Source organism: Pantherophis guttatus, chromosome 1 (genome assembly GCF_059756535.1).
Source record: "Pantherophis guttatus breed Tessera chromosome 1, ASM5975653v1, whole genome shotgun sequence".
Classification (NCBI taxonomy): Eukaryota; Metazoa; Chordata; class Lepidosauria; order Squamata; family Colubridae; genus Pantherophis; species Pantherophis guttatus.
Genome location: NC_142063.1, coordinates 269,637,482 through 269,663,216, shown reverse-complemented (window position 1 = coordinate 269,663,216; position 25,735 = coordinate 269,637,482). Strand labels below are relative to the sequence as shown.

Genomic DNA, 25,735 nt, shown 5'->3' with positions numbered 1-25,735 from the left:
ATTTGTGTAACTGAGAAAGGGGTGAAGTAAATAAAATGTTTTGAACTTTAAAGCAAAACTAAAATAAAATTGAGAAATAGCAATAGAAATAGACTTGGCAAGTTGAGTGAATTCAATATGATTTATGTTTGGCATATTTTAAATACAGATGTTGTTGTGCTTATTATATAACCATTCCGTATTTCATATTAGTGCTTATTTACAGAAAATAACAGGATCAATTCAAAATGTTAACAGAAGTCTTCTAATTTTAGAAATACAATCTGAAGCGCAGCTATTAAGAGGAGCATGAGAAGAACTTTCTTCTGGTTAAAATATTTTGGATAGTGGCTTGGAACTACTACATGCTTGTAAAACAGAATGCACTTTATATTAACAAATAAATCAATAATATATTGTCACCAAAATCATCAATCAATAAAGAAAAATAGGAAGGGTTGCACTGTTATTACTATACAATTATGTAAGAATGGGACATTGATAAGATTGATTATAAAGCCTTTGGCAACAAAGAAGATACTATGATTTCCGACAAGTTGTTTTTATTTCTGCTTTTTTCCCCTTTAATGTAGCTGCTGTCCCTGTTGTTCCTCCCCAAATACCTCCCCAAGTACCTCAACAGGTACCTCAACAGGTTGAGGATTGCTATGATGACAACGGCTCAAGTTATCGGGGTACTACTGCAGTGACTACCACAGGGAAGAAATGCCAAGCATGGATTTCTATGCGGCCCCATCATCACACTAAGACACCATCTGCATTCCCAGATGCGTAGGTTTCTTGAAGTGTTCATTATCTGTTATGTGTGCTGGCCATTAAATGTCAAAATTCCCCTGGATACAAAATAGCCTTATTCAGATCATACACAAAACGAACAGTGAACAGTCTCTCCTCTCACCAGTTTATGACAGTGATTTCAGTATGTAGCTGATCTCCATGTGGAGAGATCCATTAAAGATCCTTTCCATGAGCAATCATGCTATGTACTTGGGCAACTAGCACCTCAGAGATACTCCAGCCCTATTTACAAAGAGGAAGAACTGCTCTTGATTGTTCTTCCACTTTACTTTGGATAGAATGGGACTTCTTATAGGTGTGATCAAACACAAAGTTCAAATACTTTGGTCACCAAATGAGAAGAAAGGACTCATTGGAAAAGACCCTGAGTTTGGAAAGATTAAAGGCAAAAGAAGAAAGGGACAGCAGAGGATGAGATGACTAGATAGTGTCATTGATGCACTGAACATGAATTTGGACAAGCCTGGGGAGATAGTAAAGGATGGGGGGGGGGCTGGCTTGTTAAGGTCCATGGAGCCACAAAGAGTGGGACATGACTTAGCAACTGAACAACAAACATGGGTGTGATAAAACCTGCAGGGTACTGAGATAGTATTATATATTTTTATAACTACATAATACTTAGGAAAGAAGAAAACAATATGGGACAAAGAGAAAGCCACACATTTATCAGAACATGTAGATTTGTTGGCAGTTTTATCTGAAAATTTGATAGGAATTTTTTTTTGCCTCGTCAATTAACAGAAATATTTAATATGACTATTATAAAGATATAAATATGTATTAGATGGCAAATAACCAGAACTTGTAGAACATTGTTCTATGATGAGAGATGCTCTTCTAAATGTATGGTCTTGAGAATTCATTCTTTGTCTATGGATATTCTCACCCAGAAATATTCATGATGTACTTCCATCACCAAGTTGCCCGTCTCTGCTCTATAACGTAAGATTTAATCCACTTTATGCATTTATTAATAGGGACTTGAGAAGGAACTATTGCCGAAACCCAGATGGTGACAAAGCACCCTGGTGTTATACTACTGATCCTGGGACAAGGTGGGAGTACTGCAATCTGCAGAAGTGTTCACCGGAAACTTCGCAGTCATTGGCACTAAACATTGGTATGACTTCTCCTCTTCTCCTAGAATAAGCAACCAGGCAAAAGCCACTCTTAACCTGTGAACACCATTGTTTTCAATGCAGAAAAGAGTGACCTAGTGGCTGGACATAACTCCATCTCAAGCCATGAGGTTTTAATGAGACCATTAGCCACGTTCATTATTCTTTCTATTGTGTTCTATTAATTTTTCAGATAATTATTTCTGAAAAATTTGTGCATAAGAGCAGAGGAGATAATAATAATAATAATAATAATAATAATAATAATAATAATAATAATAATAATAAAAAATATTATTATTATTTTATTTCTATACTGCCCTTCTCCTGAAGGACTCAGGGCGGTGTACAGCCTATTTAAAAACAGAATCAACATCAATTTAAAATAATTTAAAAATATTAAATAAATTTGGCTTAATTTAAAACCCCAAAAATTTAAAACATCCAATTTAAAATTACGTTGCTAACCCAGCCTGGCGGAACAACAGGGTCTTTAGTGTGCAGCGAAATACCCGGAGGTCAGAAATCTTACGAATTTCCGGGGGAAGTTTAATTTAATTTAATTTAATTTAATTTCGAATTTATATACCGCCCTTCTCCCTGAGGACTCAGGGCGGTGTACAGCCAAGATAAAAAACATAGAATACAAATATTAAAACATTTAAAAATATATATAAAATTTGGCCCAAAAAAGTTCATTCCACAGGGCTGGGGCTCCCACAGAGAAGGCCCTCCCCTGGGTGTCGCCAGCCGACATGACTTGGCCGATGGCACCCTGAGGAGACCCTCTCTGTGGGAGCGGACTGGTCGGTGGGAGGCTATCGGTGGCAGAAGATGGTCTCGAAGGTACCCGGGTCCTGTGCCATGCAGTGCTTTAAAGGTGGTGACCAACACCTTGAATTGCACCCGGAAGACCACTGGGAGCCAGTGCAGCTCGCGCAGGAGGGGTGTCAGGTGGGTGCAACGGGTTGCACCCATAACCACCCACGCGGCCACATTCTGGATCAGTTGGAGCCTCCGAGTGCTCTTCAAGGGGAGCCCCGTGTAGAGAGCATTACAATAGTCCAACCGGGAGGTAACAAGGGCGTGAGTGACTGTGCGCAGGGCGTCCCGGTCCAGAAAGGGCTGCAACTGGCAAATCAGGTGAACCTGATAAAAGGCCCCCCCTGGCCACGGCTGTCATATGCTCTTCTAAAGACAGCCGTGTGTCCAGGAGGACACCCAGATTGCGAGCCCTCTCTGTGGGGGGCAAAGATTCACCCCCAATAGTCAGCGATGGCACCTGTTGACTATATCGGGACGCCGGAAGCCACAACCACTCGGTCTTGGAAGGGTTGAGTCTGAGCCTGTTCCTCCCCATCCAAACCCGCACGGCCTCCAGGCAATGAGACATCACATCAAGGGCATCGTTGGGGTGGTCTGGGGTGGAAATGATTAGCGCTTAGAATTCTGTGGGTTCTTTTTCCTGCCTCTCCTCTCCCCTCCTCTCATTTAATTTTGATTTTTTTTAAGGAGTTTGGTACCTTGAGCTCTCCATACTTTATTCTTAATATGAACCTTCTCTTCCTAAACTTTCTTTATTCTTTGTCTATACTTTAATAGAAGTCATATTCCATTTCTAATGAATTTTCAGTGACAATTAGATAAATCAGCTCATCTGAGAGATTTATTTCAAGACAAATGGATATGGGACTGAAGACTTAGATTTCACTACTACATTTACTTACTTGAATGTAAGTTTTTTTTAAAAAAAATGTTTTTATTAGGTATTTTACATTTTTAAAATCAAGAACACAATAACAAAAGAAATACAAAAAAGAAAAAAAGAACATACACATACATCAAAGGTTAAAATACAAAACTAACAACATTTATATACAATTTTACAACTTTCTGCATTGACATTTGTCTTTACATTTAAATTCCATCTTCCTAATCCTTTTCTTATTTTTGTATGCCCATAATTAACATTTTTGTAAGCAGGATTGCTACATATATTTATATCCAGTGTATTAATACCGAATTTCAGTTTATATTCTTATTTCTACTTACTTGAATGTAAGTTTTATTGACTTTGGTGGTCAGTCTTTTGAGTCATGTATAACATTGATGCTCGGGTTTCATATTGAAGTCCCACCCAGGATTCTGTCAAGGAAACGTAGAGCTACCAGAGCAAAACTAAAAAGACATTTTTATTCATTCCTGTAAACCCATTAGATAGACCTGGAAAATTTGGGCCCTTTCACCTTAAACTCAGCAGCTACCACATGGATGTTGAATTGTTTTTAATGCCCTTTGTGCTACAGTCCAGAAAATATCAGAAATTAAAACTTTCAGAAGTAATCTGGGCTTCACTTCTTGCCAACATGAGAAATTTGCCCTCAGTATTCTCTTCAGATATCCCAAATGTTCTTATTTCAGACCACAGCTACCAGTAAAATTAATAACTGTTATCCCTCGGGCTTGTTCCCCCACATACAATGGCAGCTCCCAGAATTTCTCAATTCAAATCTTTATTGTCAGTGCACAACATATGTACAATGAGATTGGTTATATTCTCATAAATAGCTATTCAACCTGTGCTGAAATAAACCTGTAGCCTATGTAATAGCAAGTTCTAATTCATCCTTTTCTCTCTTTAAAGACTGTAGGGTTGGCAGTGGCAGAGACTACCATGGACATGTTGCAACCACAGCGAAAGGCAGGACCTGCCAAGAATGGCAAGCACAGGTTCCTCATGAGCATACTTCTTTCACACCAGAGACTCACCCAAGGTCAGGACTGGAGAAAAATGTAAGTACCATTGACCACAAGAATCAGATCCCTGATTTAACAATTGTCAATAAGACAAAAAAAAAAGTCTGAATAGTGGACACGGTAGTACCTGGAAACAGGAGAAGAAAAGAGAAGAGAAGAGAAGAGAAGAGAAGAGAAGAGAAGAGAAGAGAAGAGAAGAGAAGAGAAAGAGCTGGAGAAAAATCACAAAAGACAAAAACTTGTAAATAGAAGTAGAAGGAGTATGGCAAAAGAAAGCAAAGATAGCACCAAAATAATAGGCACCTTGTATACAATCACAAAATATCTGCTACATACCACCAGCCTTGATAAGCGGACAATATCTCTTGCTCTTGGACATGATTTCTTCTTTTTCTATCCTTCCCTTCTCCTCAATCAATATTCCATATCTTGCTCTAAAATTTGTTGTGTTAGAAAAGATGACACTATAGTAGTAAATTGAAATCAGTTACTACAATGTATTTTTTAAAATCCTGCATTTATTATTATTCAAGTGGCTAACATAATGCTAATGCTCCTGCCTTCTCCTGTTTTTCCTATTGCAACAACCCTGTGAGGTGGGTTGGGCTGAGAGAGAGTGACTGGCCCAAAGTCATCCAGCCAACTTTCATGCTTAAGGAGGGAGTGGAACTCACAGGCTCCTGATTTCTAGCCTGGTGCTTTAACCACTAGACCAAACTGGATCTCTAGCTTCTTAGTCTCTTAGGTTATTTGCATAACCTAATTGAAAATAAGACACTGCAAGACTCAGACACAATTGAGGTTACTTAATCATAGTTAAGGCTACTAAAAGAAGTGTAAAGATTTGTATTTGTGACAGGAGAAATGGAAGGTAGCAAAAAGGCTCACTCTTGAATGGCAGACCATGATTCCTGAGCAAGTCAATATCATGTTGGTACTATATATACCATATTTTTCAGACTATATGATGCACTTTTTTGTCTCCCAAAAGGGGGCAAAAATGTCTGTGCGTCTTATAGACTGAATATTGCCAAAGCCCCGCCCACCTGCCAGCCATTTTTTTTTGCCTCAGCATGTCCTGTTTTCAGGCTTTTTTTCAGCCTTTTTTTGACCATTTTTGAAGCTTTTTTCAGCCCATTTTTTCTGAAAAAATGGTCCCAAAAAAGCCTCAAAAATGGCCCCAAAAAGCCTCAAAAACAGGCCAAAAAAGCCTCAAGAATGCCTCCCCCAAGCCTTGAAAACAGCCCCAAAAGCCTCAAAAACAGGCCAAAAAAGCCACAAAAATGGGCCACAAAAAGCCTTGAAAATGGGCCAAAAAAAGCCCTGGAAACAGGCCGAAGAAAGACTGGAAAAGGCCCAAAATAAGGTAGGCCAAAACATTTTTTCCCCTATTGTTTGATGTTTTCCTATTCTAAATTTAGGTGCGTCTTATAGTCAGGTATGTCTTAAGAGTCCAAAAAATACGGTAAATAAATAACTACTACTGTGTTTCCCCGGAAATAAGACCCTGTCTTATATCTTTTTGAACCCTGAAATAAACGCTTGGCCTTATTGCCTTGTGCTCAAAAGCCCGATTGGGCTTATTATCAGGGGATGTCTTATTTTGGGGGAAACAGGATATTTCACCTTATATTTCCATACCTATATTCATTTTATTATTCCAATATTTACTTGGGCTGCATTTTTAAAAATAGAATAGAATAGAATAGAATAAAATAGAATAACAGAGTTGGAAGGGACCTTGGAGGTCTTCTAGTCCAACCCCCTGCCCAGGCAGGAAACCCTACACCATTTCAGACAAATGGTTATCCAACATCTTCTTAAAAATTTCCAGTGTTGGAGCATTCACAACTTCTGCAGGCAAGTTGTTCCACTTATTAATTGTTCTAACTGTCAGGAAATTTCTCCTTAGTTCTAAATTGCTTCTCTCCTTGATTAGTTTCCACCCATTGCTTCTTGTTCTACTCTCAAGTGCTTTGAAGAATAGTTTGACTCCCTCTTCTTTGTGGCAACCCCTGAGATATTGGAACACTGCTGTCATCTCTCCCCTAGTCCTTCTCTTCATCAAACTAGGTATACCCAGTTCCTGCAACCATTCTTCATATGTTTTAGCCTCCAGTCCCCTAATCATCTTTGTTGCTAAATAGTGAAGCTAAATTTAGTCCAGTCTTATTAATACCCATGTTTCCCAGAAAATAAGACTGGGTCTTATATTAATTTTTGCTCCAAAAGACACACTAGGGCTTATTTTCCAGTTAGGTCTTATTTTCAGGGAAATATGGTCCAAAATGTGTCTGTCTGTCTGATGATCTTAACTGGGGCTTATTTTGGGGGGTATGGCTTATATTACGAGCATCCTGAAAAAATCATGCTAGGGCTTATTTTCTGGTTGGGTCTTATTTTCAGGGAAACACGGTATTATTTTATTTCTTTATAGTACTGCAGAAATCCTGATGGTGATTCAAACGGTCCTTGGTGCTATACAACAGATAAAAATACAGGCTGGGAATATTGTGATGTTCCGCAGTGCCGTAAGTACACTATTAATAAGTGCATTATTTAGGGGAGGGGGTAAGAAATCCTTGTTTAGTGAGAAATAATGATGGATGTGGCCACAGTGGGATGACCATAACTGGCAATGACTATTTAATTTTTATCATCTTCTCTTAGTCTGCTTTTCACTGTATAATTTACTCTCCCTGCCCAAAATTATTCTCCTCACATTCAGTTGAGTAATTTAGATGTAAGAGTGGTCCAGATTAAGGCCAATTGATGTTATGTCCTAAGCATTGCCCAACAATGATGTCCCTCTGCCCTTCCGTTGTTTAACCGACAAGACATTAAGACTCAATAAAAGTAGAGTTGAATGTTGCAGTGAAAGAATTGAGAGCAGGATAACTGAGGGGGGAACTCTGTGTTGCTCCCCCACTGGCCTTAATGGCCTAAACACAGGCTTATTTTTCTTAATGATTAATTACTGAAGAAGATAAAGGGTGCAGCCAGTAGTTAGACTGCTGGTTCCCATTGCTGACTTCTCAATTTCATTTAAAAGGTTTTATATCATCTTTCTCTCTCATCTCTCATCTATTGTATCTATCTATCTATCTATCTATCTATCCATCTCTGTCTGTCTGACTGTCTGTCTGTCTATCCTATCTATCTATCTATCTATCTATCTATCTATCTATCTATCTATCTATCCATCCATCCATCCATCCATCCATCTCTCTCTCTCCTCTGTCTGTCTATCTATCTTTATCTATCTATCCATCCATCCATCCATCCATCCATCTCTCTCTCTCATCTCTGTCTGTCTGTCTGTCTGTCTATCTATCATTTATCTATCATCTAAAAGATATCATCTAATCTATCAACTATATCAATCTATCATCCATCCATCCACCTGACTGTCTGTCTGTGATTATGATGTACCATGACAATCAAAATGTTTCAGTAGTTTACACAAAAAAATTCCAAAGAGTTTCCCATGCTGAGCTAAATAAGTTGTTTTGATAACAGCAGCCATCTCTAATTCCCTGTCCTTACCCCATCATACACAAACACATGGTGCATACGGTTCTCTTAAGATACCCCAACTGAACTATTTCAGGCCTCAGCTATTGACAAAATTAATAACTCTTAACCTTTGGACCTATTTCTCTACAGACAAAGGCAATTCTCAGGATTTTCATTAAAGGAAATAATTATTGAACCTTTGCTATAGTGTGCATACCTTACATGTCTCCCATTCATATTTCAGCTGATTCTGCTGATGATGGATGTGGAAAAGCCAAATATTCACCGCTTCTATGTTTTGGAAGAGTTGTTGGTGGCTGTGTTTCAAATCCTCATTCTTGGCCCTGGCAGATCAGTCTCCGCGTTCGGTATTAAATATAATATATTTATAATATAAATATCATACATACTGATGTTGTAGGTAAAATAGGAGGAGGAAGGAATGTTAGGTACTTTTGCTACCTTAAGCTATTTATAAAGATAATAAAGGTAAAATATAGATAAATAAATAAGATTATTTATTATACTTCTCATCCACCCAATAAGCAAAAATCTCTGTTGTTATATTCTGGGCTTGGATTGTGATTTTCTCCTTTGTTCTATTTGATTTACTATTTTTACTCTGCATTTGTTCTTCTGTTTATTGTTCAGGGCTTGTACCTTCCTTATTTGAAACTTTTCAATGAACTTGCTTATTGACCAGATTATTTTTTCTAAAGTTGTAAATAGCAGCCCATCTTTCCTTGCCAAAGCTAGTTCCTATATACAAATTGCCCTCGCTTAATGACCATTTGTTCAGCAACCATTCAAAACAGTGCTGAACAAAGGAACTTCTGAGGTACACCTGAGCTTGCAGTCACACAATTGTAATCTATGCATTTGGCAAACATTCATACTTACAACAAATTGCCAAGTGCCTCATGATCATGTGATCACCATTTATAGTCTTCCCTGCTGGTTTCCCCAGAAAGTCATCAGGGAAGTCGGCAGGGAAAGCCGCACACCGTTGCCACCTGGCTGGTTCCAAGAGGCTGACTGAAAATGGTCCATCCTGAAATCTAAGCTTGGATTTCTGCCTGGGTTTCCAAAATGGATCTTTTTCAGCCAGTCTCCTTGAGAGCAAAAATTGCTGCTTGCCAGAGAGGCCGAGTCTCACCGTCAAGCAGCGGGTTTTCTCTCAAAGGGGTTGGGTTAAAAATGGTCTGTCATGAAGGGACTTCTTCATTCAGCCTCATTGGTGGATTGATTTCAGTCCGCTTGGGGCAGAGTTCTCTGGCAGGCAGAGGCAGGAGAATTGCAGCACTGAGCTGGAGAAGAGAAGCTCAAAGAAATTCAATGATGAAAATCCAGGTTCTTTTCTCCAGCTTTGCACTGCAGTTCTCTTTTGCCCATGGAGGGGAGAGCTTCAGCAGGCAGTTCTTTTGCTCCATCCACTTAATAACTACACCTGGGTAAGCCAGGAATGTCAAATAATGTCAAATCAGATCAGGGGGTGACCTGCCTTATACTCATCATGACTTGCAGCTCAATTATGGTCATAAGTCTAAGGTTGTAAGGACTACCTGTATACCCTAGTTACTGAGGGCAGACAGAATATATTATTCCACATGGGTGAAATTAACTTGAATTTTGCTTCCAGACAAGCAGTAAAGCCTTTATCCTCTCACTAAATCTTGGTACCAAATGTTCCCATGTTTGCAGCACCAACGTCCTTCTCTGAGCCTTCTCTTATGTGGCTGACATGTAGATACAGTTATCTCCAGACATCACTTTGGATGAGGAAGAGAGGAGTTAATTGTGCAATGTTGAATCACTCAGGATCTTTCCCCAGCTGCATCTAACCATGGCACAAATATGCAGTGGCAACATCATTTCTGCCACCGGTTCAAGATGTTGGTTTCATCTCTTAACTATTGCCCTTAACTATACGCCACCTAGGCAGCTCTCTAGGTGGCTCAGTGGCTAAGACGCTGAGCTTGTCGATCAGAAAGGTTGGCGGTTCGAATCCCTAGTATAGGTTTCTTGTGTGAGCTGGGGGTTGGACTAGATGACCTCCAAGGTCCCTTCCAACTCTGTTACAGTTACTGTTACTATACCTTTATTAAAATAATGTCTCTCCTCATATTGTGATGCTGCCCCAAAGTAGTCTGAAAGGGTATGAAATATCCTCAACTTTGTCACCCAGCTTTCTGTAAGAGAGTCAGCTGGTTATATTGACTTCAATAGAAGTAACAGCAGAGACAGGACTAGGATTGCTTACAACTTTCATTCTGGTATGGTTTTTCTCCCAAGTCATTGATCAGTGGATAGAAGCACTTCAGTTCAACAGTGGTGAAAGGACCTCACTCTATACAGTGTGTTCAGAATAACAGTAAGAGAAACAACAACAATCATAATACATGTAAAGGCTCTCTCAAATGACATTTGACTCCTGTAAACTTTATAGCCATGTTTCAGTGGCAATACCTGGAAGTGTTTTGCCAATGCTTTTAACTCCCAAGTCAAGAATGCAACTGTGAAATCTCCATGTGATCTCCCATCCTAGCCAACTCTGTCCCTGTTTAGAACAGTGTCATGAGCAATTATTATCCTTTTAACATTTACCTTGTACTACTGAAACTGTGCTTTTTTGCATTCCATTGTTGCTTTCCCTAATGGTTTACATCTGTCTCGCATCTGCTTGTAATACGTTGTTAATTTAGATATAACTTTGCATGATAGAGCCATAAAGCCCAAAGCCATAATAAATCTGCTAATACTTAAGGTAGTACAAGATTCTGCTTTGCAAATATGGCTTCAGACTCTGAATTTATTAGTCTCAAAGCAGCAAGAAAAGAAGTGCCATTCAGTTTGTTGTGAACTGTTGCAAATTTAAGCCATTTCATGGATGCTGGTATTAGCTCTGTGTAATGCGTGAAAATAAGGAGATTGAATAATGAATGGACCGCCTCTGATTTCTATGTGAATTATTTACTATAAAACTAACCTTCTCTTTCCTTTTTTTTCCAGGTACAACAATCTACATTTTTGTGGAGGCACCTTAATAAAGCCACAATGGGTTCTGACAGCAACTCACTGTTTAGACCGGTAAAACCTTTATTTGTACACTGCCCAGAGTCCCTTTGTGAGGGACTTCGAAATATGATAAATAAAAATAAAACTTCCCTTGAGCAAGAGCCCATATTTTCCCAATCCAACACTATTGCAATGGGTTGAAATGTCAACTGGCAAAATTCACAACCTGGAATTCTGGGAGTTGTAGTCATTCTATAGCTAGAAAACATCAGGATGCAGTATTGTATCTGGGCTGCAGAAATTCAGATGATCATCAGTTAGCAGCAAAGAGTTAGAGCTTTCTGTGTCTATTTGGGACTAGAAATCAAAAGAAAGCAATGTGTAATTTCTGAGAATTAATATACTGTTAACAAAATTGGAAAGCTTTCCATTGGACATGACCAATTGACAGCAAGGCTTCCTTATAGATCACAGATTGTGGCTTGGTTTACAGTTTGTTCCAAACCATAGTATGATTTGTTTGGATCTGGCTTTGGGATGTTTGTAAACATCTCTGTTGTGGCCTGGCATTCCTATCAACTGGGTTCCCAGAAGAACCTGATGGCAAAGGGGTTGGACTGTATTTTCACTAGAATAGACGTATAGACACAGACATAGATATCTATATACTATGCAAAAGAGACAATCAACAAGCCAAAAAGAGAACAAAAAGACGAAAACACCTTCCCACCAGCAGTCAATACCCAGATATGCATAGATTAACACAAAGATCAACAAGAAATAAACAATACCCCAATCAAGGAATTGCCAAACCAGCTAACAGTAAACAAAAATGTAACAAATGTAAACAGTAAACAAAAACAGGTAATGAAATGTTCGGAAACCAACCTACAAGCTCAGAGAACGAACCTTCACCTTTATCCTACACCCGAGCTACAGATATTCATCACTATTGCTAACAGTAAACAAGCCAACTAAAAAAGCTCCAAGAACACTCCCACCAACTCTGACAGGGCAAGCCACTAGAATATAAACTGAGAGCAAACCCCTCTCCTTACTAGCAGTGATGATGTTTGGGTAATAAAACATCCACAAACTCAGAGGACACCAAGGACCCCTCATACATTTTCTGTTTCTCAGCTACTGTCTCTGAGTAATTGCACATGGACAAAGGCTGTAGCTCCAGGATGAGAAGATCTTGCCAATGTCAGTACTTAATTGACATTTCTGTCCAGGGTTGACAAGGACCTGCATCTAAAGCCTTGGAAACCACTTGCTAAGTGGCATAGTGGTAATAGTGAGCTGTATAGTATGGAATAGTGGTCTGGCTTGGTGTTTCAGCTTCCTTTGTTTCTCTGTAAAGAACAAATAGCTCCAACCAATGATGTATAGATTGTAGATTAACAGCAATTAATGCCAGTTAGTAAGTGAATATAATTAAATAACTATTGGCATCTGAATGCTTGGTATTTGATATTCTGGTTTTCCATAATTCCCCCAAATGTTCCTACTGAAACAGTGATTTCTAATCATTTAGCTTGTTAAATCCAGCACACACACACACACACACACACACACACACACACACCACAATTCTCAGAGCTAGCCTGGCCCTATTTGTCCTCCCTGCAGACTTCCATAACATAGATCCACCTATGGTTCCAGTCTTCAGAAATTCTCACTGAATTGCCCTCTACCTAAGTTGTCGATCTATGAAGATATTCTCACCTGGGGAATTTGTCTTTTGTAGGTCATCAAGTCCTAGTTTTTACAAAGTGTCGCTCGGCCTGCACACAGAGGAAGCTTCAGAACCATCCGCCCAACATCGCAACGTTCAGAAAATATTCAAAGAACCATATCGGGCAGACATTGCCTTGCTGAAATTAAGCAGGTATCCTTTGGGTAACAATATTTATCTTTAATACTCTCTCTCTCTCCCCTCCATTCCAAAACTCCTTGCTGTGAATATACTAACATTTCTAAAATGACATTTGAATTGATCCAATTTCATTATGGTACAATGCTCGTCTGAAGTAGTGTTGATGCACACCGTGCTTCTGTTTTTAAGTGGTTGCATTGTTGTTATGGACAAAATCATTGCAACTGAGATAAGCTTCTTGCATGGAAGAGTATCCATATAGTTCTTTTTTTTTAATTGACATAGATTGGTTTGCATACAATTTAGAAGGAAGAACATTAACTTCAAATTTGGCTTTAGCAGTAAATATATGGGGAAGTAATCTACAACAACAGCATACTTAGAGCTTTTATTGCACAATACCTAAGTTTAGGTCCACTAAAGATAAAAACAAAGAGTTGTTCTACCAGGTGACTTATTTTTATTACTTGTTTCTTAGATTTATGTCTTTCCTTTCTTCCAGGAGCTCAAGGTGGGATGCATAGCATTCCATCCACACAAGTTAATGTTTCTCCAGTTCTTGGTTATCTGTTCCCAATTCCTCTTAGAGTAGTCATAATCATAACCATAAGTTTATTTGTCATGCATATATAAGATAACAAGTAAAAGTATAAACATAATTTGAATACATGAAAAGAGTAAGTAAAAAGGAATATCAGGACAGGGACAGTAGGCACGCTGGTGCATTTATGCATGCCCCTTGGTAACTTATGTGTGGATTTCAACTCCCAGTTATCATTCCCAGAATTTTGGGAGTTGAAGTCCACACATCTTAAAATTGACAACTTTGAGAAACATTGCTCTAGAGAATAAATTCACTTTGGAATAGACAATGCACTTCCTGGAAATTTTGTCTTTGGGTAGATTCTAGCTTAAATTTGGGAAGTTTCCATCATTTTTCTTTTTCTTTCTCTTTGACCACCCCCTAACCTTGATATACCTTCCTGCTCCTTTGCTTCCAGAGAAGTGTAAATACAGTAAGCCCTCTACTTACAGAGTTCACTTAATGACTGTTCAAATTCACAATGGCACTGAAAAAAAGTGATTTACGACTATTTTTCACCCTCACAACAATTGTGGCATCCTCATGGTCACAAGATCAAAATTCAGACGCTTGGAAACTGACTCCTATTTATGACAATTGCAATGTCCCAGGGTCTTGTGATCACCTTTTGTGACCTTTTGACAAACAAAGTCAATCGGAAGCCAGATTCACTTAACAACTGTGCTACTATCTTAAAAACTACAGTGATTCACTTAACAACTGTAGCAAGAAAGGTCGTAAAATGGGGCAAAATTCACTTAACAACTGTCTTGCTTAGACAGTTTGGACTCAGTTGTGGCCACAAATCAAGGACTACCTGTTATCTTATTTCAAAACCCAGGCTTTTTTCAGCTCACTTGAGAAGACCCGCTTGAGATATTTGTGATTGTTTTGCTGGAAAATAGCTGACAATGTGAAATAGCAGGAAGGCAGGTTGACTTCACAAAAGACACAGTAGAGCAGTGTTTCCTCGCTGGCTGTGGAACTCTGGGAGTTGAAGTCCACCCATCTTAAAGTTGCCAAGGTTGAGAAACACCGCTCTAGAGGCTGCAATGATGCTGAAGCTAATTAATGGTTTCTAATTCTTTATTCATACAACGTTAAGATTCAATTCCATTATATCAAAGATTATCTCCTGGAGACAGTGCTTTTATGTAGAATGGCTCAAGGCTAATTATGGAATGCAACCCTCTTAACTGTTATATGAGATTATTTTTCTTTCAGAAAGTGACTGTAGCAGCAAGAGTTGTTTGACTCGAGGAATAGACTAGCTGGAACAGGGAGATATATGATACATGGTCACATACCATACAATGCTCAATAATAGCTACTGCATTTATGTAAATGTTTATGTTTATATTCATTTTAGAGATCAAATTCTGAAGTTTCATGTGCCTAAGGAATTGGCAAGTAAGATGACTTCACAATGTGTAAACTTCAGCCTCCTAGGAGTGTATTACTTAAAAAAATATCCTGTGACTAACATACCAGCAGCTCCTGTGAGCCAGTTTGGTCTAGTGGTTAAGGCACAAGGCTAGAAAGCAAGAGGCCAGGAGTTCAAGTCCTGCCTTTAGCCATGAGAGCTGCTCACCTCAAAGGGTTGTTGTGGGGAAAATAGGAGGAAGTGTGTTGGATATGTTGGGTTAGTTGTAAAAAAATTATAAAGGTGGGAGATGCACCCAGTGTAATATAATAGAGTGACTAGAATGAAAAGAGCGGCAATATCATTTTTCTCCCAGCCCAGTAAAGATCACCAATGAAGTCATTCCAGTCTGCTTGCCTTCATCCAACGTTGTTGTAGAAGGTGGAGCAGAATGTTATGTCACAGGATGGGGTGATACAAAAGGTGAGTAACGTCTGAGTGATTAAAAATTCAAAAGTACCCACCATTCTGTTTTCACATTTCTCCCCTTCCCATCTTTTTGTATCGATGGCTATAAAACTGATGAATTTGTATTGATGGATTTTATCTCCCATACATCTGGGGAGACTTAGGAAGGAAGGAAGGAAGGAAGGAAGGAAGGAAGGAAGGAAGGAAGGAAGGAAGGAAGGAAGGAAGGAAGGCTTTCATATTTATTATCTGGACACGACACAATTTAGTCACTATGGGAAGTTTGAAAAAAATATATTTATTCATGGGGTAGACTTTACAATAGCTTTTCAAGCTTCTGGATGGTTCTTGGACGGGTAAATTCCATCACAGTGATGGCTAAGGTAGAGATCAATTTTAATTCAACAAGGAAATGAATTCTACTTGTATTAGAGACTATACAACCCCACACAAATTATACACATTTCTGTTTTTAACAGGGGCGGCCATATAATTTTAATAGGAAAATATTTTGCAAGATACTTGGTTAAGACTAAAAGACTAAAGTCATTTAGTGACCATTTGCAGGTATGACAGTGATGAAAAAGTAACAACTCCTCACATTTATGACCTTCACAAGTCTGTAAAGCAAAGGAAACCTGCAGTAAGATAGTAAGCACAGTGGTGGTTTTTCCACTTGTGATTGGTAAATGAGGATTACCTGAACTAGATTTGAGCTGCAAGATCCAAATGACCACCAGATGGCAGCAAAAGGTTACACTTTTTTAGTTTTTGAGCTGCAAGGTATATAGTGTTATACTTGGTGATGATGACGCTTTCTTAAGCATATTAGAATATAATTGATTTCATTTTATACCATGGAGAAATCATGTCTGCATCCTGAAGCTTTAAGTAACATTTCCATTTAAAAAAGCTAGAAGAATGTATCTGATCCCATTCTTACCAGATCAGGAAACATATAGAATAACAGAGCTGGAAGGGATCTTGGAGGTCTTCTAGTCCAGCCCCCTGCTCAGGCAGGAAACCCTATATCATTTCAGACAAATGGTTGTCCAAATGTTTCTTAAAATTATTCCAGTGTTGGAGCTTTTACAACTTCTGGAGGCAAATTGTTCTACTGATTAATTATTCTGTCAGGAAATTTCTCCTTAGTTCTAGGTTGCTTCTCTCCTTGATTAGTTTCAATTCATTGCTTGTTGTCCTGCCTTCAGGTGCTTTGGAGAATAGGTGGACTCCCTCTTCTTTGTGGCAACCCACAAAGAAGGAACACTGCTATCATGTCAGCCCTAGTCCTTCTTTAAACCAGACATGCCCAATTCCAGCAACCATTCTTTACATATTTTAGCCTCCAGTCCAGTAGTGGGTTTCACTTACCTTCGCTTCCAGTTCGGAACTGTGAGCTTTACTCGTGCCCAACACTTCTGCGTATGCGCAGAGCATCCATTATAATGTCCAGAAGGTGGGCGGAGCCTCCTGCCACTGCCACTACCGGTTTGCCTGAACTGGTCCAGTCCTCTAATTATCTTTGTTGCTTCTTCTCTGCATTATCCTGTATGGGTTTTCCTTTCATTATTTCCTCCCTCCCCTTTGCTTTTCAAAGGAACTGGTGGAGAAGGCTTACTTAAAGAGACCGGCTTCCCTGTCATTGAGAATAAAGTGTGTAACCGGCCTGAGTTTCTAAATAACAGAGTCAGAAACCACGAACTCTGTGCTGGTAATATTGATGGTGTATCTGATAGCTGTCAGGTAAGATATGGCATGCTGGCTTTGTCAATAAACCCAAGGATGTTTCATTTTTTTCCCAGTGAAAATGCCACCCTCAGAGGATTTTTCCCTCTAATTATTACAGCAAGTGAGGAAAATATTCATTTTATATCTTGAATGTGGGTGTGTGACACAGCCTGTTTCTGGGCTGTGTTGAGGATGTCTTTATGATTCTCCAAGCTACTATTTGTTTTATTCCTTGTTTATTTTATCTTTGTATATACTTTTATTTGTTTTAATATTGTGAGCCACCCAGGAGCATATGCTGATATGGGTGGCTGTATAACTCAACCAATTAATTAAATAAATAAATTTAATTAATTAAATAAAATAAATATCTTCTTACCGAAGAACCCACCCAGTTCATGTTATTTGTAAAACATCCACCCTTTGGGTCTAGTTTGACCCTCATGAAGTCCTTTTTAAGAGATTGTCAGGCAATAAAAGTCATCCAGTGAGAATGATGTGTAACTCATCTTAGAGCTATGTTGATTTCTCTTGCGCTCCTGGTTCATTTTTCCCCCAAATGCTTGGTTCCAGGGTGACAGTGGAGGCCCCTTGGTCTGTGAAGAGCAAGGAAGATATGTGCTACATGGAGTAACCTCCTGGGGTCTGGGCTGTGCCCAGCCCATGAAACCTGGTGTTTATGTGCGAGTGTCTCGCTTTATTCCATGGATTGAAAGAATTCTGAGAGAAAATTGAGCTGCCAATAACCTCTTGCCGAAAGCAACAAAGAGAAAGAAGAATAAATAGAATTGAAGTGCAATATAATGAAATAATTTACATGAATGTAAAATAAATACCGTGAATATCCTATAAGCAACTCTTTCTTTCTTTGTTTGTTGGTTAACACTGGTTTACAAGGTGCCTGAGTTTGTGGAACAGTAAGCTGTGTTAGTTATGATGTAGAAAATCTGAGGAAATTGAATCGCTAACATTTGGCAGGATAAATAGCCACCGAAGGAGGAAACTTCTCGGTATGATAGCATGACTTTTGGGACACATGGCATCTATATTGCCTGCCTGCCTGCCATGTCATCTACCTACCTACCTACCTTAGTATCCAGAATAATACAATATGTTCCAAAAAGAAAGGTTCTTTCTTAAGATGAAGTGGAGAAAGATTTCTACAAAATTTCTATACAGCAATGTTGGATGACTATGATGGTGGACCATTCATCTCTTTCTACAAATGGCATTATACAGTATCTTTAATGCTGCCTTGTATGCATTGCTCATTCAGTTTCATAAGGACCATGAGTAAAAATTCACCAAGAAATGTTTCCCCAAGTTATAACTGAATACGCATGTGCAACATTCCTTTCTGACTATTTCATGGTGGCTGGGGAATTCTGGGAGTTGAAGTCCACAAGTCTTAGAAGTTGCCAAGTTTGGAAATCCCTGGTCTGGGCCATCTAGATTTGTTGGGATCTCTTTGGAATACATGCTCAACCTTATACGTTGCCTTAGAAGTGAAACATGCCATATAATCACATTCTTTCATACTCATTTTGTTATCCAAAAGCATTTAAATTTTAGTCTAAAATTCACTTTCTTCTGGATCCTGCAACCTTTTCCTGGGACACATATTTTTGCCTTCATTCATACCAAGAACTATTGTTAAGCTAAATATTAACAGTACCTGCATTTTTTGTATCTTTAACCTCTCTAACCATGGCTGGGCTAATCTCTGGAACTTGGGTGCATCCAAGACAGGCTAATAATTTAATACCAGCTCGTAATGCTAACTGTGCTGAGGATAAACATGGAAAGCCGTTTCTAATAGAAAGCTAATTTCTAATCCCCAGGCCAACTTGAAAATCACTGTTGAGTCTGCGTCAAGAAACAATTTTATAGTCTTATCCACACCACAGCATTATTATGAGGACAAAGGTGATAGACACGTGTTTGTTCTGGACATATGGCTTGAATCCATAGGAAGTGGAGTTAATTCCTACATTTCTTGTAGGAATGTCTTTATTTATTTATTTTTTGCTTTAATTTATATGTACCTTTGAAATAAGGAACATATTTCTTTGAAAATGTTTTCAAAATTCCATTCTGATCCTGTTCCAATGAATGAAATGAATGGCTTCTGGCTGATTCTTTGTAAGCTGACAATACTTTGAAAAAAACTGTGTTGCAAATTAGTAAAGAGAAAGGAGGTAAGATCCTGTAGTAAAACAAAATATTTAATGAAAGTGATTACTCTTCTATGAGAGCCACATATAATAGTTCCCTATCTGGAAACAATAGGTTTTGAAAATATGTTCATATTTACCCCATAGAAAAATTCTATGCTTACTTTATAAAAAGGTTCTTTTAGGGTTTATGACATAATTGAATTCATCTCCTCCAACAGGAAGATGCTGTCCAGCGGTTGTGAATTTGAAAACCGGGTAGCTCATGAGGTTTTGCAATATTAACAAAAGATCAAACTTCTTTGCTGGAATTTTGCTGCTTGTTTTTTTCACAAAAGCCATTGAAACTGCATAGAGAAGAAATAAAAATAAGTTTATAAGCAATTGTCTTTATTGGGCAGACTGATTTTAGCAGAAAAGCTGTTTCTTTAAAGTAATTTTTGAGACTGAATCTCACTTCATAAGGTGCACTGGCATTTTTTAAAATAGGCAGCTCAAGAGGGCCCAATTTAGGTTGGGTTCACAAATAAAGATCAAAGTGAATTTCCTCTTGTATCAAGGAGCAGATGAACATTGATGGTCCTCTCTCCTAAATTAGGGAGCACTGTGGTCAGACTAAGATCAAGGAGATAGCATTGCAATTCCAACTTACCTAGCATCACACTGAAGTATAACGGGGCTAGCTTTGGCTTAGCATGTTGTGTGAACTCAGCTATTGTGGCTTAGATTAATTTAGCTACTATGTTATAAAAACAATCAATAGCTTAATGTGAGTACAAACTGTTCTACTATAGTTAGCCTAACCTATTTTGAATAATTGTGATAATTAGAATGGTAACAGGTGAAAATAAATGCTGCTTCCATTTTCTTGGAAGAAGGTAAAATAGAGATGCTATACTGTGCTAAGACAATTTTATTCATACTGGGGGGGGGATAAAATTAATTCCCTCTGCTCTTATGCTGCTTCTAGTCCAAATTGGTCCTTGCAATGACTTTTTTTTAAAGAAAAAACAACCATACATGGATGTCAAGATGCATGAATACACACACATATAGATGCATAGATGCATATGTATTTAGTGTATAGTTTGTGCTAAGTTTCTCAAAAATTGTTGAACTAGACTTAAAGTCTAGAATTAATCATCGGAAGGCTGAATTTTCCAGAGGGTATGAAAGAATATCTAAGGATACATATATTCTCTTCTAAGGATACTTAGTCAGTACCTTAACATTTTCTCCACATCTTCTACTGTCTCTGGTAAGGGCTGCCCCTTGGTCTCAGGTAAAAGTAACACCAGAATTCCACAGAGAAGAGAAAGTATGCCTACGAAAAAGTAAAGGAAAAAATATATCAGGTTTTAGACATTTGTCCTGGAATTTTCTTGTAATTCTACTGTTTGTGCTGGAAAAAAAATACAGCTACAGTTAAATAGTTTTCTTATGTAGGGCACATGAAAAGGTCTAAATGAGCTGATTAAAATCCCATGAAATATTGCAGTGAGGCAGCATCTTATGTATTTAAAATATAGGTTCAAAACTGAGGTATAACTTATCCAATTGTATCAGAATAAGGATTTGGGCCGAATATCTTGACACTGCATTGAGAATGGAGTATATATGAGAGGTGGACCTGAGATAGAATCCTGTCATAGTCCTATAGATGGTGATCCACAAATCAATTTTCCCACCTGGAGCTCCTCAGATATGATGGATTATAAATCTCATACTTATTAGGGTCAGATTTGTTGGGAATTATACTTGGGAAGATTCTATAGAGTCAGGTTCCTTAAGATGAGCTCAACTCCTGATGACTACATAGGTACAACTATGCCATTTGGGTGGGGGGGACAACAATATGGATGTGATTTTTTAGAATTGTGTTTTCTTAGCAAGAATGCTATAATTTAAGTTTTTCTGGTTCATTATGATTTCAGAACCAGCTCTTGCACTTATGGGGGAGTTTTTCCAAACACCTAAGGTGCAGAATAATATATTAGTCTGGATTGAAACATAAGGATCAGCTGACAGCATTATTTTATTTATGGAATAATATTTTATTCTATTTTAATTGTAAAACAGTGACCGCAGAGTCAGAGATAAATTCAATTAAAAATAAATTCCAGTCCTTAACACAGTTTATTTTCTTCTTTAACTGTATAAAATGAACGTAATGAGGTCAGCAACACGGAGGTCATTTTGGGATGTACACTATTCTTACAGGAAACTAAATTCTTGGGCAAAAAAGTAGAGGTAGTTCTCAACTTACAACAATTGAACCCAAAATTTCCATCGCTAAGCAAGGCAGTTGTTAAGTGCATTTCAACTCAGGTTATGACCATTTTCTGCCACAGTTAAGTTGTTAAGCAAATCTGGCTTTCTCCCTTGACTTTGCTTGTAAGAAGTTCGTTTGGAAGGCTACAAATGGTAATCACATGACTCCGGGATAGTGCAACTGTTATAAACACAAGTGCTTGAAAATTGATCATGTGACCCTGGGGAAGACTACTTGTATTGTAGATGATCATCCTGAGTACTAAACTCACTTTTTATGCAAGCATTCTCCTAAACTCCATTGTGCGTTGTGATGTGTCTTTGGAAAGGAGGCATATCTCCAGGACAGCACTTAACAAAAGAAATTAAATCCCATCCCCATCTGCCATTTCTGCAACTCCTTCTCCTCCAAACCGTTTATCTCTGTGCAGAACTCCAGATGTGTTGGCATTTTTGTAAAGATATTTTACCAACGAGTGCAATTTTTGAGCAAGGTACAGTACAAATGATAAACATCTCTTCCCAACCCCTATCCTCTTTTGCTGAAAATCCCCTCTCTCAAAGTTGGTTTGACCACCACCAGCATACACTAGTTGTCAGTATGTGCATTTGCTCATGGCATTGTATTTTTAGTTCTGGAATGGCATCAACCTTGAGCTTTCTTCCAAACCAGCAAAAAAAGAGCGCAAATTTTGAAATAATTTCTTACAATAGACAATCAGAGGAAGCTCTGACCAGATGGCTGCTAATCGGTAAAGCAGAAATGGGGCTACCGTGCCCCCTATATCGCACATTCCTGAACATATTGAGATACCAAAGTTTCTGTAAGAAAAAGAAAAAACATCTTATTTATGAAGTATAGTTTTCAGTTTCAGATTAATATATTGACTCCTTTTCACCATATACCAAGAACTTTTCTATAGGCATGCAAGGTATCCATCACGTATGTCAGCAGCCTGCAACTTTTTGGGCACCAGGGACCAGTTCTGTGAAGAGAAGTTTTTCTGCAGTCCAAAGGGGTGTGGTTTTCTGTGCTGCCTGCATCCCATGGATGGGGCTTCACTTCTTTGTGCGGCCTGGTTGCTAGCATGCAGCGGACCGGTTGGGGACCAGAGGTGGTATTCAGCAGGTTCTGACCAGTTCTGAAGAACCGGTAACAGAAATTTTGAGTAGTTCGGAGAACTGGTAAATACCACCTCTGACTGGCACCGCCATCTATTCTCTGCCTCTCAAATCCCAGCTGATCAGGAGGAAGTGGGGATTTTGCAGTAACCTTCCCCTGGAGTGGGGAGGGAATGGAGATTTTACAGTATCCTTTCCCTGGAGTGGGGTGGGAATGGAGATTTTACAGTCTCCTTCCCCTGCCATGCCCACCAAGCCATGCCCACAGAACCGGTAGTAAAATTTTTTGAATCCCACTACTTTTGGGGACCCCTGACGTATGTGATCCCTTGTTTGCTAACTACTTGTCTTTGACAAGTATGGGGTATCTAGAAGAGTAGGAAAGATTAGCTCTCCATTTGCAAAACAGAAGCTCTTGAGAGCTCATTGATGAACACTTTGTTTTATTCTATCTCCAAGGCAAACTCTCCTTCTTTCAGAGCTTTAGCATCTTCTCTTAGTGTCTGATTATAGGCAATCTTTAGAAAAATGTCTTTCCTCTACCCACTCCATCCTCCATAGAGGCAGGCAAGCATGGGTGGAGGGTACTGTATCAGGAAAAGTGCCTAGTTGCAAAAATGCTGACATGTTACCATCTGATACCTCACAAAAGGCTTTTCCGTGCAAAAGAAGGAAGGTGGTTTTCATTCAGGATATGTTTGATCAAAACAACCCCTTGAAATATTTTGTGAACAACCGTTCAACTACACTGAACAGTTGGAATGGAGGGGAGAGAATTATCTGTGTTTGTGAGATGTCCAAAGTTACATTGCATAAGATAGGCAGCTTAATAAATCTTTTAAATAAATATATGGAATTAAAACAAAAAGGGAGGGAGGGAGGGAGGGAGGGAGGGATGGTAGAAGGAAGGGAGAAGGGAAGGAAGGAAGGAACGAAGGAAGAAAGGAAGGGAGGAAGGGCCGGAGGGAGGGAGGAGGGAAGATGGGAAGGAAGAAAAGAAGAAAGGGAGGGAGGAAGGAAGGAAGAAAGGAAGAAAGGAAGAAAGGGAGGGAGGGATGAAGGAAGGAAGGAGGGAAGGAAGGAAGGGAGGAAGGAAGAGAGGGAGGGAGGAAGAGAGGGAGGGAGGGAGGGGGAAGGAAGGAAGGAAGGAAGGAAGGAAGGAAGGAAGGAAGGAAGGAAGGAAGGAAGGAAAGTTCCTATAAGGGGAAATGCAAAGATATCAAATCGCAATTTCTCTTGCTGCTAGAGCACTTGAAGATCTGAAACACACCATTACAAATAGTGGATCACAAACACTTTCACATATATCTTTGTATGGAAGTGTCCAAGCATTCAGAGCTGGAGGGAAAGTTTCATTAAATATCTTAATTTGAATTGATTAGAAATTTATACTTAAGTGTCATTAGTTAATCAATACTGGATTGGCCTTTAACATTGCTTGGTGAAACATAATGACATTAAAGTAGATAAATATTGTTAGATCGCAGGCGATTGAAGGAAGACTCGACACAATGTAACTGGAAACTCTTTATTTAACTCCGGAAACAGCAATGGCTATTCTAGCCCAGGCAGCCCTTTATATAGGCTGGAGCTGTCCGCGGCTACAGCCACTGACGTGCCTCCAAATTTCCCGCTCTCAGGACTAATTCCTGATTGGCTTATTTAAACTGTCACTTGATATCCAACAAATATTTTCCCCACTTCTGGAAAAGTGACAAAAAGGCTGAGAAATAAACCTATCTCTTAAGGAAAATTTGTTTTTGATTTAGGGAATGTTGTAAGCAGATTCAAATAATGTATTGGCGATTGCATATAGCTGTGAATTTCCTGTGAATTTCTTCTTTTCTAGAGACCCAATCTTTTATACATTTCTTGGTAACTACATCATATTGACTACTTCTCAATATGTGTAGATGTTAGGATTGCCCTGCAGCTCTATGAACCACTTTCTTGCTAAATATTATTTTTTATTTTTAAAATGCCTTCAGAGGAAAAGCTGATTTTTTTCTGTGATCTTGTGAAAATTGTTCAACTTGTAGATTCCACTTACCTGAAAACTGTAGGATACAGTTCACTATTCACGAGATACACAAGTTCAAAAGTGATGGTGATTCCCAATCTTGCCAAGATGGCTACAACTGTACTTAACCATGGTATATCTGTCGAGATACACAGTAGGCAGAAAGGAAATGTTAAAAGAATTCACTTAACCTTGGGACCGAGACGTCAAGATCCTATTTCTTAACCAATTTTATTATCTTGGTCTCTGGCCAGTGTTATTTTGTGATTCTTCTTCCAAATTAATTAGCCAGTTGGATTTCAGAATTTTTTAAGTATTTACTATCCAGGTTCAAGGCTGCCCAATGATTCTGGGTAAATTACAAATGAAAAAAAAGAGGGCATATAAAAAAGAGATTAGCCAGAACAATACAATTAATCAGATTTAAGTACAGGGGGTTCCAACAACCACCTTATCTTAAGATCTGGGAAAACAGCCTAGACTTTATTGTCATTTTGAATGTACACTAATCGGCATACATTAAAATGCCTATAGCTGTCAAAGAGTGATAGAGACCGACTCACTAAGAATTTAGCCTAGTTCTTAGTGATAAAGACCGACCTTCAAAGTGCTAATGAACGGATGTAATATAAATTCTTCCATTCCCCACCATTCAGCCAGAACTGAAAAAGTTTCTTGGATGAGAAGCAAAACATTTTTAATGAAAAAAACAAGAAAGTCCGGATGCCTTTGGAAAAACACCTTTGGGGCACTTTAATTTGTGTGTGTGTGTGTGTGTGTGTGTGTGTGTGTGTGTGTGTGTGTGTAAATTTTATATATATATATATATATATGTCTTCTTAAGTTTTTGCGGTGTGTGTATGTAAAAAGTTAAAATCTCGGATGTTTTCCCGTGTTGTGGGAATCAGGTGGCCATA

General features: G+C 38.7%; 2 protein-coding genes across 3 annotated transcripts in view; one reads left to right on the top strand and one right to left on the bottom strand.

The window, feature by feature from the left end:
- Positions 1-18,083, top strand: part of PLG (plasminogen) — a 37,567-nt gene extending 19,484 nt beyond the window's left edge. Inside the window, exons 10-19 of the mRNA XM_034428525.2 lie at positions 573-771; positions 1,779-1,921; positions 4,564-4,712; positions 7,114-7,207; positions 8,437-8,560; positions 11,202-11,279; positions 12,958-13,098; positions 15,409-15,515; positions 17,101-17,246; positions 17,805-18,083. Of these exons, the coding sequence (XP_034284416.2) occupies positions 573-771; positions 1,779-1,921; positions 4,564-4,712; positions 7,114-7,207; positions 8,437-8,560; positions 11,202-11,279; positions 12,958-13,098; positions 15,409-15,515; positions 17,101-17,246; positions 17,805-17,966 (1,343 nt within the window). The 3' untranslated portion in view covers positions 17,967-18,083. The remainder of the gene's footprint in view (positions 1-572; positions 772-1,778; positions 1,922-4,563; positions 4,713-7,113; positions 7,208-8,436; positions 8,561-11,201; positions 11,280-12,957; positions 13,099-15,408; positions 15,516-17,100; positions 17,247-17,804) is intronic.
- Positions 18,084-19,205: 1,122 nt separating this feature from the next.
- SLC22A3 (solute carrier family 22 member 3) overlaps positions 19,206-25,735 on the bottom strand; it is a 31,067-nt gene continuing 24,537 nt past the window's right edge. The window contains exons 8-12 of one of the 2 annotated variants that reach the window (XR_015731439.1): positions 24,849-24,957; positions 22,386-22,498; positions 20,630-20,729; positions 19,570-19,752; positions 19,206-19,437 (exon numbers count right to left, since the gene is read on the bottom strand). Coding sequence is in view for 1 of the 2 variants with exons in the window: in XM_034428526.3 (XP_034284417.1) it covers positions 19,698-19,752; positions 20,630-20,729; positions 22,386-22,498; positions 24,849-24,957 (377 nt within the window). In the remaining variant the exon portion in view is untranslated. The other variant, XM_034428526.3, reaches the window with a different exon arrangement.